Source organism: Bubalus bubalis, chromosome 17 (assembly GCF_019923935.1).
Source record: "Bubalus bubalis isolate 160015118507 breed Murrah chromosome 17, NDDB_SH_1, whole genome shotgun sequence".
NCBI lineage: Eukaryota > Metazoa > Chordata > Mammalia > Artiodactyla > Bovidae > Bubalus > Bubalus bubalis.
In genome coordinates, this window is record NC_059173.1 from 1,500,679 (window position 1) to 1,513,952 (window position 13,274).

Sequence of the window (13,274 nt, forward strand, 5' to 3'; positions counted from 1 at the left end):
TGTGCCACTTTGGCCGTCCAGACGAGGCCCTGGGGCAGGCTGGGCCCCTTCAGCACGTGCGTGCCCAGAACGGACAGGCTCAGAGTGGGAGGACACGGCCAGCGCCGCCCTGCCACTGCATTACAGACGCTTCCCTCTGTGATGAAGGGCCCCACACTGCTGTCTCACACTCAGCCCACAGCGCACAGGGCCGGTCCCGTAGGAGGGGGAGTGCGGTGTGCGGGCGGTCAGTGCAGACCCGCGCTCTGGGTTCCCACCACACAGGGGTGCAGGCCAGCCCCTGCGCCCAGCCGGACCCCCCTGCACCCCGGCCCTGGAGCACGCGGCCTCAGCCTTGTGCCCCGTCCAGGGGTGGGGGTTGCCCTGCCTCGACGGCCCCCGGGGGAGGGGGCCCAGAAGCCCTGGATTGGGGACCCCGCCCTGAGGGACAAAGACGCCGAGGTGACTGTTTCATCTTTATTAGAAAAGCAACCAAAAAAAAACTGGATCCTCCACCGCTGTGATCCAGGCAGAGCCCGCGGAGCGTGGACGCGCTGCCTGGGCGGGGAGGGGGCGCGTTTACAAAGTCGACAGGTGATAAAAAAGGCCCTGCGGAGCTCCGGGCCGGGCCTTCAGACGTCCATGTGGTCCTCGTCCTCGGCGGGGCCGGGCCGGGCCTCAGATGTCCATGTAGTCCTCGTCCTCGTCCGTCTCGCTCTCCAGCGAGGACTCCTGGCTCGACGTCTCCAGCACCTCCAGCGCCGGCTGGCACAGGCTCTCCTTCCGCACCGTGGCGGCCGACTGTGCAGACAGGATGGCCGACTGCGCCGGCCGGGCGGGTGGGGGTCAGCGGCAGCCCAGCCTCAGCCCACCCACGCCCCTGACCCGGGGCCCCCCAGGACCTGACGTCACCTTCAGCTTCTGCTTGGTCTCCTCCGAGATGCTGCCTTTGGGCGACAGCAGGGTCGGGGTGGGCGGCGTGACGGTGATCTCGGGGGGGGACTTGGTGGTGGACGAGGGGATGACCAGCTTCGGCATGTTGGGCAGCAGGCGTGACTTGGCCCGGCCAGGCTCAGCCTTGCTAGGGGGGCCCTCGTGGGGTGGGGCACTCCCGCCGCCGGGCGCCTTGGAGCTGGCCACTGCGGGATGGACACACAAGGCTGAGTAAGGTCCGCAGCCTCCCAGGCCAACCCGTCCTTTGCAGGCCTCGTCACCCTGCTCTCCTCTGGCTGTGTTAGACCGCAGGGTGCTGGCTCCCAGGCTCCCAGGCCGCTTCCTGTCTCCCTGCCTCCCAGAGGGCCTGACTCTGGCTGGCGGAAGTGGAGACCGGGTGGGGGTGGGGGGCTCAGGAGCAGTGTGTCCGCTGGGGGCGCCGGGGTGGAGGGGAGCCCTGAGCCTCCCAGACCTCGTCAGCTCTCACGTCCCAGAGCCCGCCCTGGCCCGCGTCCACATCCCTGTGCGCCCAGGAGCCACAGGCCGGCTGGTGTCCACACCCGTCCGCTGCCCTGCGGCTTTAAAAGGAGCGGGAGTGGCCCTGCTGTCCCAAGAGGGGTCTGAGAGAGGCCCCGCCCCATGGAGTCCCCGGGAGCCTGGCTGCTGGGAACTGGCTCTGACTCAGGCAGGGCCCTGGACGCGACGCCATGTCCCCTGCCCAGCCCGGCCGCCCGGGCCTCCCCTCAGCTCCGTCTGGGCCAGGTGGCCTCGGCTTGGGCTCCGCACCACCCGAACCACTCCTGTCTGCGAGGCAGAGTGTGGACAGGGGACTTGGGTACCCCTGCCTTTCTCATCTACCCCCGCCGTCTCCAGGTCCCTCTGCTGGGACACCCCCGCCGCGGGCTGGCCCCGGGGTCATGCTGGGCCTTACCCTGGCTGCAGGCGGGCTGGGCGCCAGTCCGGGGGGCGGCCTCTGCCGTGGGGCCCTCGGGGGCTGTCTTCACATGCTCGCTGCCCTGCGGCTCCTGGGGCGGGAAGCCCGGGCCCTCTGCGCCTCCTGCTGGCTCTTCTGCCCCTGGGGGGACACAGAGCGGCCGTGGGGGACGTGCGCCCCACCCCCCAGGGACAGGGCCTTCCACCCCGACCATGCCCGTGACCGTGCAGGCCTCTTCCGACACAATGGCCCGGGTGGTGCCAGGCTGCTAACCACTCGCCCGGACATGAACACCCGGTGAGCCCGACACCACAGGGCCCCACCCCAGCGCCCAGGAGTGGCCGCTGGACCCGAACGGCCCAGCTGAGGACGGAGCGGGCTAAGTGGGCCCTCCTGCCAGGCTACAGCTTTCAGACGAGGAGGGGGCTGGGAGTGTGCCCCCAGGCCCCCGGCCGGGGCCTCCTGTCCTCCTCCTCCTCTGGCCACTTCTGCCACGCCCGCCACATCCCCAGGAGCGGGGTTGGCCAGCTGCTCCTTGCCTGGCTGTCGGCTCCAGCCCCTGGACGATGGGCCGGTCCTGCCCTCTCGCTCTGATTGCCCAGCTGTTTCTGGGTTCCCAGGGCCCAGTCCACATGCGGTGGAGGCAGACATGACCCCTGGGGGCCCGGAGCTGCCCTGCTGGGCCTCACAGAGCAGGCGGAGTGGCGGGCACCCTGCGGCCAGGAGCAGGTGGCACAGCCGTGACGCGGGCCCTGGGGCGTCTGCTCTGGGACCTTCCGCAGTGGCCCCAGGGGCCGTGCTGAGCTGTCCCCGCCAGGCTGGGCACACCCGTCCTCACACAGCTGTCCTGGGGGGCCTGGCCGAGTGACCCGCGGAGCTGCTCAATCAGGGGCGGGGGCTTCCTAGCTGACCGCCGCCTCCAGGCGCCGGCCCAGGCATGCAGAGCCGGCAGGGAGAGGCACAAGTGTGCGTGCGTGTGCGCCCAGAAACGTGCGCCCTCCCTAGTCGGCCGGGCTCCCCTGCCCGCCATGGGCTGCGCTTCCCAGGGGCACCTGAGTGTGGTAGGAACCGGGGCTTCCTCCTGCCCGTGGAGCCCCAGCCCCGCGTCCCCTGGCCTGTGGCCCGTCTCCGGGGGTGCAGATAGCAGAGAGGGTGCGTGAACCTGGGGTCCGGATCCTGCACTCTGCTGAGCCTCCGTGGGAGTAGAAACACGCGGGCAGGGGGTGGAGATGGCACTCGGGGGTCACCGGACGGGAGGCACCCACATCTCTGCAGCGACATGCCTGCTGAGGGACCGGGCCCACTGCGGCCCCGCTGGGCCTGCCCGCTGGGTGGAGGGCACAGACTCACCTGGGCGCAGGGAGGACGTGCTGGGGGCGGCCTCAGGCCTCTGCAGCTGCGGGGGCCCAGGATCTTTGGCCGGGTCTGGGGTGGAGGCAGTGGCTGACATGAGGCGAGGCTTGGCGTGGCCGTCGCTGGGCCGCGACGGGGCATCCGCCGGTGTGGGTTCAGGGGCTGCGGGGGCTGTGGCCACGGGGAAAACATTCTCTCGGGCGTCCTTGGGGTGCTTCGGGGTGGTGGGCATGTCCCCTGCCGCCTGGGGGGGCAGAGTCGGGGTGAGGGGGGCACACCCTGCCGATGTCGGGAGCCGGGGGGGCCGGGGGCCCCGCCTGAGGACGTCCAGGGCACGGCAGAGGGGCCCCAGGCTGGCCGGGACCTGCACCCTCCCATTGCTGGGTGCCAGCTGGGAGGATGGTGCAGCTGGGAGCCGGGGCACAGGACAGGGGCACCCAAGGCGGTGGCTGCAGCACCGGTCAGTCCTGGAGGGTGACCTCCCGAGGCCACTGGTGGGAAGGGCCTCAGAGTGGTAGTGACGCGGGCTCTGCTGGAGGCAGTTCCCAGGCTCAAGGCTGCAGCCCCAAAGCCCCCAGCACAGCCCTTCGGCCCTCAGGGAACCGGGCCCTCCGGAGCCTCCCGCCCGCAGGCACACAGTTCCCTGCTCGTCTGAAGCCCCCCACTTCGGGGGGTGACGGCCACTGCTCTGCACAGGCAGCTGCGAGGTGGGGCGGGGCCCCACGCGGTGCCCAGCGGCAGAGCCCCGGCCCCGGGCCCACCGTCCCCTCTGAATCGCCAGGGGGACCCTGGCCCGAGGCTGCAGGAGCGTCAAGCCTCCTGGGGGCACCTGGCACCCCACCCTGACCTCGTCTCTCCTGACATCTGCTTTCTGGAAGACGCCCCGTCCCTGGATCCACTGGTGTGGACACCCCTGACACTCCAGTGGACCTCCAGCAGGAGGCCGGGCGAGACAGGACCTGTCCCCCAGGGGCAGAAAGTGAGAGTGGGGTCCCTGCCCTCCTGCTGCTGGGGTGGGGTGGGGTGCCCAGGCCAGCCCTGGGGACTGAGAGGCCACACCAAGACCAACCTGCGGCCAGCTCCACCTTCCGGGGTCACCTGAGCCGGCCCTGCCCCAGCCCGGCCCCCCAGCCAGCTTTTCCCAGACAAAGAGAGGAGGCTGGGCAGAGGCTGGGCCCTGCCTGTGGGCTCCCGTTGGCCCACCCCAGTGCCACCTCCGTGCCGAGGAGCCACCTCTGCAGGCGAGGTCCACAGGGCGGGGACCGTGCCCGGGCTTGGGGGGCTGCAGGGGTGACGGGACCCTCACGTGGCCCGCACTCAGCGCCGGGGTCTGGGCCCCACCCTGTGTCCCTCCCTCAGGACCTGAGGCTCAGCTGCCTGCCGCCCACCTGCCCTGGGCCCCCCGACCACAGGGACAGTCCCAGCCTGCAGCCTGGGGCCACGCACCCTGCACCAGGCGGCTGGCACGGGTGGGGCCACGCTTACCTGCCTCTGGGCGGCGGCCCCGAGGTGGGCCTGACAGAACTTCACGGCCTGCTCCAGGGCAGCCTCCTCGTCCACCTGAGCAAGGACACGCCCACGGTCAGCGGGCCTCGACGACAGCTTCCAGGACGAGCTCCCCGTGCTGCTCCCGGGGGGCCCCAGCCCCACCCCGGGCCCCAGCCCCCAGGGCCGCTGTTTGGGGACCAGCTGGCCACGCTGTGTTCACGTCTGTGGCCGCGGGACTTCACCCTCGGGGGCGGAGGCTGGGGGGGCCTGGACGACAAGCTGCCCCCTTGACCCCTGGAATCTGGGTGGTGGGCTGGGCTGAGGGAGCCCAGGGGACAGTGAGGTGGGTGTGAGGCGGGGAGAGGGGGCCTGGGGGTGGCCCTGGGGTGGGGAAAGGGCCTGCCCTCGCCTGCAGGAAATCCAGGGCTTATGTTTCCTAGTTTATCAGCAACAACAAAAAAGTCACTGCTGATGCTTGAGAGAGGGTGATAAGACAGACAGCAGCAATACAGGGAGGGAGGTGTCAGGGGCTCACCCTGTGCCCACCTGACACTGCCCGGGGCTCTTCCTGTGGAAAGAACCTATTTTTCTCTAATTAGAGGGAAAATAAAAACCTATGCCTGAGAGATTGAAAAACACAAAAGGCAGAGAGGTGGCAGGGCCTCCCCGCCTGGCCTGACTTCTGCGAGGCGGCCTTCTTTCCTTTGAGAGCAATTACAGACGTTTAGAAGAGTGTTGTCTTTTTCAGTACATATCTCCCCAGCTTTCCCGACGTACAGTTAAGTAAAACTGTAACATGTTTGTGGAGAAGGCAATGGTACCCCACTCCAGTACTCTTGCCTGGAAAACCCCATGGACAGAGGAGCCTGGTGGGTTGCTGTCTATGGGGTCGCACAGAGTCAGACACGACTGAAGCGACTTAGCAGCAGCAGCAGTAACATATTTGAACCTCTCTGGGGTTCAGAGTAGGACACCTTGGGGTGGCCGGGGACGACCGGACGCCCACCCTTGGGGCCTCCGGGAACGACTGGACGTCTACCCGCGGGGCCTCCTGGAACAACTGGACACCCACCGGCGGGGCCTGGTGGGGAATGACTGGACGCCCACCCATGGGGCCTCCAGGGACAACCGGACGCCCACCTGCGGAGCATCAAGGATGGCACCATCAGGGACTGCGGGGCACCACCTGACGTGTACTCCGAGGCCTCCGGGGGCCCACCTGAGGCCACCTACCTGCTTGATGAGCATGTAGGTCTCCGACATGATCCTCTCGATGCGGCCCAGGTCGCAGGCCACGCCCTTCTGGCCCTGCTGCCACACACGGTAGGCATCCAGCAGGAGCGTCTTGCCGGACTCTGTGTCCTCCAGGAGCTTCCTCTTGCGGCTGGGCCGTAGGGGTGCTTCCTCGGGGTGGGTGCCTGGCCTGGGCCCGGGGGCAGGGGTGGGGGCGGCGGGGGTCGGGGCCGGAGCAGGCGGGCCGGGCGGCCGGGCGCTGATGCTGAGCTCCTCCAGGGATAGCTCAGTGGGCCGGCTCTCGGGGCCCCGATCCCTTGGAGGGCAGCCTGGCTGCAGGGGCAGTGGCCCCCGCTCGGGGTCCGCGCCTCGGGCGGTGGCGTCCCCCGTGTCCATGGGCTCAGCGGGGCCGGCCCGGGGGCTCTCCTTGTCCTTGCGCTCCCCGGCCTGGTCTGTGCTCTCCCCTGCATCCATGGCCATGGGCCGGTGGTTGAGGGGACCCGCTTTGCCCCCTGGCTCGGCGCCCGGCCCTGAGCCGTCGCCCAGAGGGGGCTTCTTGGGGTGCTGGAGACCCTCCTTGTCGTCCTCGGGGCTGGCCCTGTGGGAGACGTCTGTGGTCATCCTGGCTCCAGGGAAGCCGCAGGCCTTGGGCCCGAGGCGTTCCGACCCCTACGAGGAGAGCAACAGTTAGACGCGCGGTCTCTGGTGCTTCCTGCCCCAGGCGGCGGTGCCCACCCCGGCCTCTCCCACCAAGGCCACCCTGGGCCTGCCCGTCTGCCCGCTGGTCAGGGCTGGGGCCACAGCACTGCCTGCAGGGCCCTGGCCGTGGCTCTGCCTCTGAGGAGCAGCTGCCCCGCCCCGCTGGCAAGTGCGCTGGCTGCAGGGACGAGCCCACCCGGGCCCCCCACCAGGCCCAGCTAGGCTCGCTGGGCAGGGGGCACGGTGGCCAGACAGCCCTGGCTCACGGTCACCCCCCCTGCTAGGGTGGCGACTGGCCTCCAGGGCCTCAGGGTGCCCAGCCATGAGGGGACGGTGAGCGCAGCTCCTGGAGGAGGGCTGGCTGGGTGAGGGCGTGGGCTGAGGGCCCCCTGGATGGCGTTGGTGGGCGGGGTGCGTACCTCCGTGAGCTCGTTCAGCGTGTCCTCCAGCACCTTCACAGTGAGGATGAAGGCCCGCTGTGCCAGGACCTGGCGGTCAGCATCTCGCAGATACTTCCTGCAGTGTGCAGGGGAGGCCACGGGTCACAGCCACGCAGCAACGGGGGTCCGTGCCCCTCTGCTCCCGGAAGTGTTCCCGGGGCTTAGGCTCTGAGCCCCGGGGGTGGGGGTGGGCTCGGCCCGCTACTCTTGGCCGTCACCCGGGACTCTGGCCGCCCCAGGAGGGCTGCACTCACTTGCCCTGGTCCGGGGTGCGCTGCAGCATGGAGGAGACCCTGAGCAGGGTGCCGTGGTCCCGCAGCTGGGCCAGCACCTTGAGCAGCAGCACGACGGAGCGGTTCATGTGCCAGGCGAAGCTGCCTGGCCGGTCGATCTCGTCCACGGGGATCCGCCAGATGCCCTGAGGAACGGACGAGCCGGGCGTGAGAGGAGGGCGGCCCCGAAGATGGGGCGCAAGACATGCGCACGGTTCGGCGGCCCCCTCTTTTGAGGGCCAGCACCAGCTCCCCGTTGACCCGGTCGCCCCCCAGGGAAGCACGCAGGGTGCGCCCACGTCGAACGGCAGGACAGGAAGGCGCCCGGGCCCACGAGGTTCCCTACAGGTGCCAACCACACAAGGCGGACGGCGCGGGGGGGACCTGCTCCTAGTGGGAGATCACCGTGAACCGCAGCAGCTGGGCAGGCCGGGCGAGCCCCAGGCCTGGCCGTCCACAGCGCTCCATCCAGCAGTGCCTAGAGACTCTCGAGGGCCCCCAAAAGTGACCGGCCGCTCCCGGGGACGCTGGATGACACCTTCCCTCAACACATGTCTGCCCAACATTCTTGTGCGGCCAGAACCCCTTCCACTGCCCTCCTGGCTGACCCCACTGTCTGCCGGCTGGGTGGGAGTCCCCCCATCGGACCCAGGCAACACCCAGACCAGAGCTAGCACCCCCAGTATGGCTCCCATGGCACCTCCCCACCTGCACGGGACCAGTCAAGGGAGGATGACGGCCAGCACGGCTGAGGGGGGCCAGTGAACAGAAGAAGCTCACGCCTCTGAGCTGCCCCGGGCTAGGTGCTGGACCTTAGGAACTGTGTCTCCGGGGCAGGCTCCCAGGCAGGCCCCGTGGCCAGCACCCTGGAGAAACTCCTGCCCAGGAAGAGTGGCCCCATGAGCCCAGCACTGCTTCCTGTTTGTGGGGCCCACGGTGCCGTGTCCTGGGGAGCCGGACGACTGCCATGGCCCCTCCTCCTGCTCCAGCAGTCCCGGGGCGGGGCTGGGGGGACGCGAGGCCACCCCCGACCCTGAGCCTTCCAGGCAAGCGAGGAGCTCCACACCCTCGGGGCTGGGTCCTGCAGCCTGGCCACCGGCTTGCAGTGGACACGGGGGCCCCTTCTGGAGAAGGCCGAGAAGCCAGCCCTGCGCTGCCCGACAAGCACCATCCGTCCAACATGGGGCCGGGGTCCCAATGCTGCATCTCCTACCGGCGGGCGCGGCTTCTGCAGCAGCTCGGGGGAGCAGCCTGCCTGAGGTGCAACAGCAGGGGCTAGAAGGGCATCGTGGGCAGCCGCGTAGACCCAGGAAGGGCCCGTGCTCCCCCATGCCCCTGTAGGCATCCCCGCGGTCCCTGCCACAGCCTGCACAGGGCCAGTGATGGAGACACACCTGGGGTGGGGAGAGGGGTGTGCGAGGTGAGCCAGGGTGCACACAGACGTTCCGCGGAGGGCACAGCGTCACGGCGGGGTGGGGGGTGGGCTTGGCCTCCCGCCGCTGCCAGCCCATGGGGTCATCGCAGGCAGTGAAGGCCTCGATGAGGACACTCGCCGGGTGGCACCAAGGAGTCGCCTGCCGCCCACCTGGTCACGTGGAGGCGGCGATTGCCCATCTCGCCCTCCAAGGCTGCCCTCCCCGTGCCTGCTTCCCACACGCTGCTCCTCCCAGTGGGGCCCGCCCAGTCCAGGGTGTCACCATCACGACTCCGGGTGCACGGCTTGGCTGGACCTGCTCTCGGTGGCGGCGGACAGCTGAGGTCAGCAAGGGGCAGGCAGCCTGGAGGCCACGGCCCTCACCCAGCCTCCTGGAGCGGGGGCAGCACTCCTGGGATGGGCCTGATTCCCATCCCCTCACACAAGGCTCTTTCCTACCAACCCCAGGCTGGGTAAAGACACGCAGCAGAACGTTAAGACCAGCAACTTCAGAAAGTCAGGAGGTAAAAAGAAATCAGGCAGGGTGCACAGAAGGTCAGGAGGAAAGCAGCTACCACGAGCCCTGGGCAGATTGCAGGGCCACAGGTGGGCACAGGCCCGCCCCCGCCTCTGTGGGCTGTGCTGAGCCCAGCATCTGGGAAAGGTGAGCCTCATTCAGTTCCCAGGGTGGGGCGGGAGCACCTCCCACGGAAGCCCCTGCAGAGACGGGGAGCCCCGAGTGACCAGGCACCGGGCGAGGACGCCACATGTGGAGGGGAAGGGAAGCGGCCACGTCCCACCCCTCCTGCAGCAGAGGCCCCTGCACCACCCAGAGAGGGCTGTGTGCAGGCCCTGGGGAGGCATGGGTCACACTGGGACCAAGGAAAGGACGTGGGCAGCAGGGCCCGACAGGAAAACCCAGATGCGCTTGGGGGCCCGAGGGACAGGCTGGATCAGGACGGTGGGGAGCCGGACGCCCACCAAGGGCAGTTGTGCTGGTGGGGCTGAGGGCCACGGCTCGCCTGCTCCTCAAGGCACCCGCCACCAGGCGGCAGGTGGGGGCTCCTTCCTGGCCAGGAAGACGTCCGCGTGCGCACTGGGGGGCAGTGGGGGTTCAGTGGTGGCCTCAGCGTGCTCAGAACTCGCCTGCATGCCTGGCGGCTCCTCTGCAGGATCTCAGCTGACCCTGCTGCCCGCCGTTCAGGCTCCAGGCTGCCGGCAGGTGGATGAGGTCACCGAGACCAACCGCAACCGCCTACTGGATAATTCATGGAGCCCCAGACTCTAGGCCTGGCGTAATGTGTGTGCTTAGTCACTCAGTCGTGTCTGATTCTTTGCGACCCCATGGGCTGCAGCCCGCCAGGCTCCTCTGTCCATGGGGATTCTCCAGGCAGAAATACTGGAGTGGGTTGCCATGTCCTCCTCCAGGGGATCTTCCCGACCCAGAGACCGAACCCAGGTCTCCCGCATCGCGGGCGGGTTCTTTCCCGTCTCAGCCACTGGAAACCCAAGAATACTGTCGTGGGTAATCTATCTCCTTTCCAGGGAATCTTGCCCACCTAGGAATGAGAAACTGAGGTTCTTCTGCATTGCAGGCGGATTCTTTACCAGCTGAGCTACCAGGGAAGCCCCAAGCGCTTAACACCAGCTCCTGAACCCTCCCTGCAGCCCAGAGCTGGGCACGTTCTGCTGCTCTTGAGAAAAGCAGGCCAAAGCAGCTGATCCATGGACAGGCAGTCCGCTCTCAAGGGCTGCTGGGAAGCGGGGCCTGGAGGGGGGTCCCAGGGAGGGGACGGACGGGAGAGGCCCCCCTGGGCACGGGGCACTGCTAAGGCCCACAGCTCAGCCTGAGCCCAGCACACCGGGGTCTGAGGAGAGCCTCTTACTGGATGGGCCGGGGCTCCTCTCCCCGCTGCCCTGGAGTTCCCGGCTGGCCGGCCGGTCCACACCTCCCTAGACGCCTCAGCGTGGGCCACTGAGGAGCGCAGCTCCCTGAGCAGAGGAGGGCGGCCGGAATGGCCTCTCCATGGGGCCCAGGGCCGGCTCTGAGCCAGGCAGACAGAGGGCAGCAACCCAGACTGGTCCCGGCCCTCACAGCAGACCCACCAGCTGGGCCACCACTCGGGATCCCAGACCTTGGGGTCGTTCCAGGGCCCCAGGCCCACCCGTTGCCTTCACGGACCCTGCCCTTCAGTCAAGGCCCCTCCACTCCAAGGGTGGAGACAGAGCCTCCGCCGGGAAAGCAAGCGGCCTGGAAACGCCAGGAGAGAAGGCCGCGAGACACACAGCCCGAGCCCTGCTCAGCCCCGGGGGTCAGGCTCCTCTGGGAGGGGGGACAGCGAGGCTCAGGCCGTGGGGGCTGAGTGGAGACCCGGACTCGTCTCGTGTCCACACCAGCAGGGACAGTCAGAGTATGTAACCAACCGTGTGCAGGGTGGCCCAGGGAGCCTGGGGTGGGACCGGGACTGGGGCGCCGGGGCCAGATTCCTGGCCTGGGCTCTGCGCACCCTCTCTGGACGCTCACAAAGGACTGAGAAGTCAGCAACGCAGCCTGTGACTTACAGAGAATTGGGGTCGCGGGGAACCAGGCAGCGACACCAAGTCACTTCAGTCTCCCGCCAGGGGGACAGCGTGCAGGGAAGCCAGGGGCCTCCCTAGCACCCCGAGGGCCTCAGAGGCTTCCTGACCAAGCCCCCGGGCCCCGGTGCGGGCCTGTCCTCCAGCTCCGGCTGCCGGCTCCTCCCATTGACCCCCACTGCCACATGCACTGGACGCGGCTGTGCCCCGGGCACCCGCGCGGCTCTAACAGGTGGGCAGAGGGGAGAGAAGCCCCACTGGGAGCACCCAGGAAGGCCGAGAAGAGCTGCGCCTGGGGCCCGAGGGAGGGAGCGAGGAGGGCGGGGCCGCGGGCCCAGAGGTCTTGGGTGGAAAGAGGCAGGTGGCCCCCAAGGGCCCGCGTCCACCTGGGGCTCTCCCAAGCCCAGCCCGCCTGAGCAGGGGCTCCAGGGCAGTGTCAGGGGCCGACCTGCCTCCTGCCCCTCGGCCCCCTGGACTCTGAACTCCTCTGCGTGCCTCTCGGTCAGCAGGGCTGCTACTGCCTGCACAGAGGTGACCTTCTGGGGGGTGCGTGGCCGGCCTACGAGACTCTCCAGAAAAGGAGCGTCCCAGGTCAAGGCCGCAAACCCTGCTCCGAGTGCCCTTCACCTTGGGGCAGCTCATGGGTGGCAGGCCTGGGCGGTCTGCGCCCCGGATGGAGCCCCGCTGGTGTGAGGGGGGGCCCTGGGGTCCCCCAGGGCAGCTTGGCCGGGCAACTGCACAGAAAGCCAAGTGCATCCCAGGACCTGGGCAATCATTCTGGAGGGGTGGTCTGTGTCCCAGGGCGAGGGGACAGGAGAGAGGCTGGGCTGAGGAGGAAGTGGGGAGAGAGCCAGGACTCTGGGGAGGGGGTGGTGCAGGAAAAGCCAGGGAGGAAGCCTGCATGAAGAGCCTCAGCCCAGTGGGGAGGTGGAAAAGAGACAGCCCCCTAGGGCTGGCCTCCTGACCCAGGAGTCCCGAGCAGATGGCATGGAGAAGGCGAAGTTCTTGTTTTACTATTTAACTTGGTAACGGAGCACACATGAGACTCTCCTTCGTCATCACAAACTCCCCGTCACTTCAAGTGACCCCAGCACATCACCCCGCGGGGGAGCCCCGACTTCCCCAAGTCCCCTCCAGGGGGACCTCCAAGGAAGGCAACCTCACCATCAGCAGGAAGGAGGCCAGGTAACGGCTCTTCTCCCTCCCCTGGGGCTGGACCCCTCACAGAGGCTGAGGCTGCCTGCCCAGAGATGCTGGGAGGACTCCGTCTGTCCGGGCCAGCCCAGCCCTCAGCCCCCAGCCGGCCCCCTTCCCAGAGCTGCTCAGTCCAAGCTCCCCGTTCACAGAGCGCCCGAGGGAGAACCCGCTTCCCCAACAGAGGGATTCCTGCCCCCCCTTGGCAAGGGCTCAGCAGTGACTCAGCGCTCCCAGCAGGCGAGGCCAGGAGAGCCTGCTGCCGGCCCACCCCGCGCAGCAGGGGCCTAGGGGCAGCCCTCAGCGGCGCCAGGGGCGGGGGTGGGTGCCAGGGTGGGAGGGCAGGGGCCTTTCCCCCAGAGAAACACGAAGACTTTGCTTCCAGGACAGCCTCGGTGCTGCAGGCTGACCCCGAGCAGAGCCAGGAGGGGGTTGGTCTCTGGACAGTGAGGCTCTGAGGTCAAGAGCGGCCTCGTTAGGGAAGATACCAGCGTCCTCCACTGTCCTGGGGAGATACCTGTTACCTGTAACCCATGCAAACCTCCCCAACTGCACGACCACTTGGAGAGCAACAGGGAGGGCTGTGCAAGGCTGCACCCGCTGCCCACGGGGCCAACAGTGCTCACGGGGCAACCCCCCACCATTTCCGCCCCACTCACACCTCCCCAGGAGAGACCAGTTCCAGGACCCGCGGCAGCAGATCTCAGCCTACTTCCCGCCCCGCCCCCGGCATCCACCTGGCCTGTCCCCAACTGGGG

The 13,274-nt window shown here is 68.7% G+C and overlaps 1 protein-coding gene across 6 annotated transcripts in view; it reads right to left on the bottom strand.

The window, feature by feature from the left end:
- Nucleotides 1-442: 442 nt before the first annotated feature.
- The window catches only part of CABIN1 (calcineurin binding protein 1), a 71,232-nt gene continuing 58,400 nt past the window's right edge, over nucleotides 443-13,274 (bottom strand). For all 6 annotated transcript variants that reach the window (XM_025267273.2, XM_025267271.2, XM_044930633.1 and 3 more), the window contains exons 30-37: nucleotides 7,314-7,477; nucleotides 7,039-7,135; nucleotides 5,921-6,589; nucleotides 4,685-4,759; nucleotides 3,197-3,443; nucleotides 1,844-1,987; nucleotides 892-1,118; nucleotides 443-801 (exon numbers count right to left, since the gene is read on the bottom strand). In XM_025267273.2, coding sequence (XP_025123058.2) covers nucleotides 658-801; nucleotides 892-1,118; nucleotides 1,844-1,987; nucleotides 3,197-3,443; nucleotides 4,685-4,759; nucleotides 5,921-6,589; nucleotides 7,039-7,135; nucleotides 7,314-7,477 — 1,767 coding nt within the window. In that variant the 3' untranslated portion in view covers nucleotides 443-657. The remainder of the gene's footprint in view (nucleotides 802-891; nucleotides 1,119-1,843; nucleotides 1,988-3,196; nucleotides 3,444-4,684; nucleotides 4,760-5,920; nucleotides 6,590-7,038; nucleotides 7,136-7,313; nucleotides 7,478-13,274) is intronic.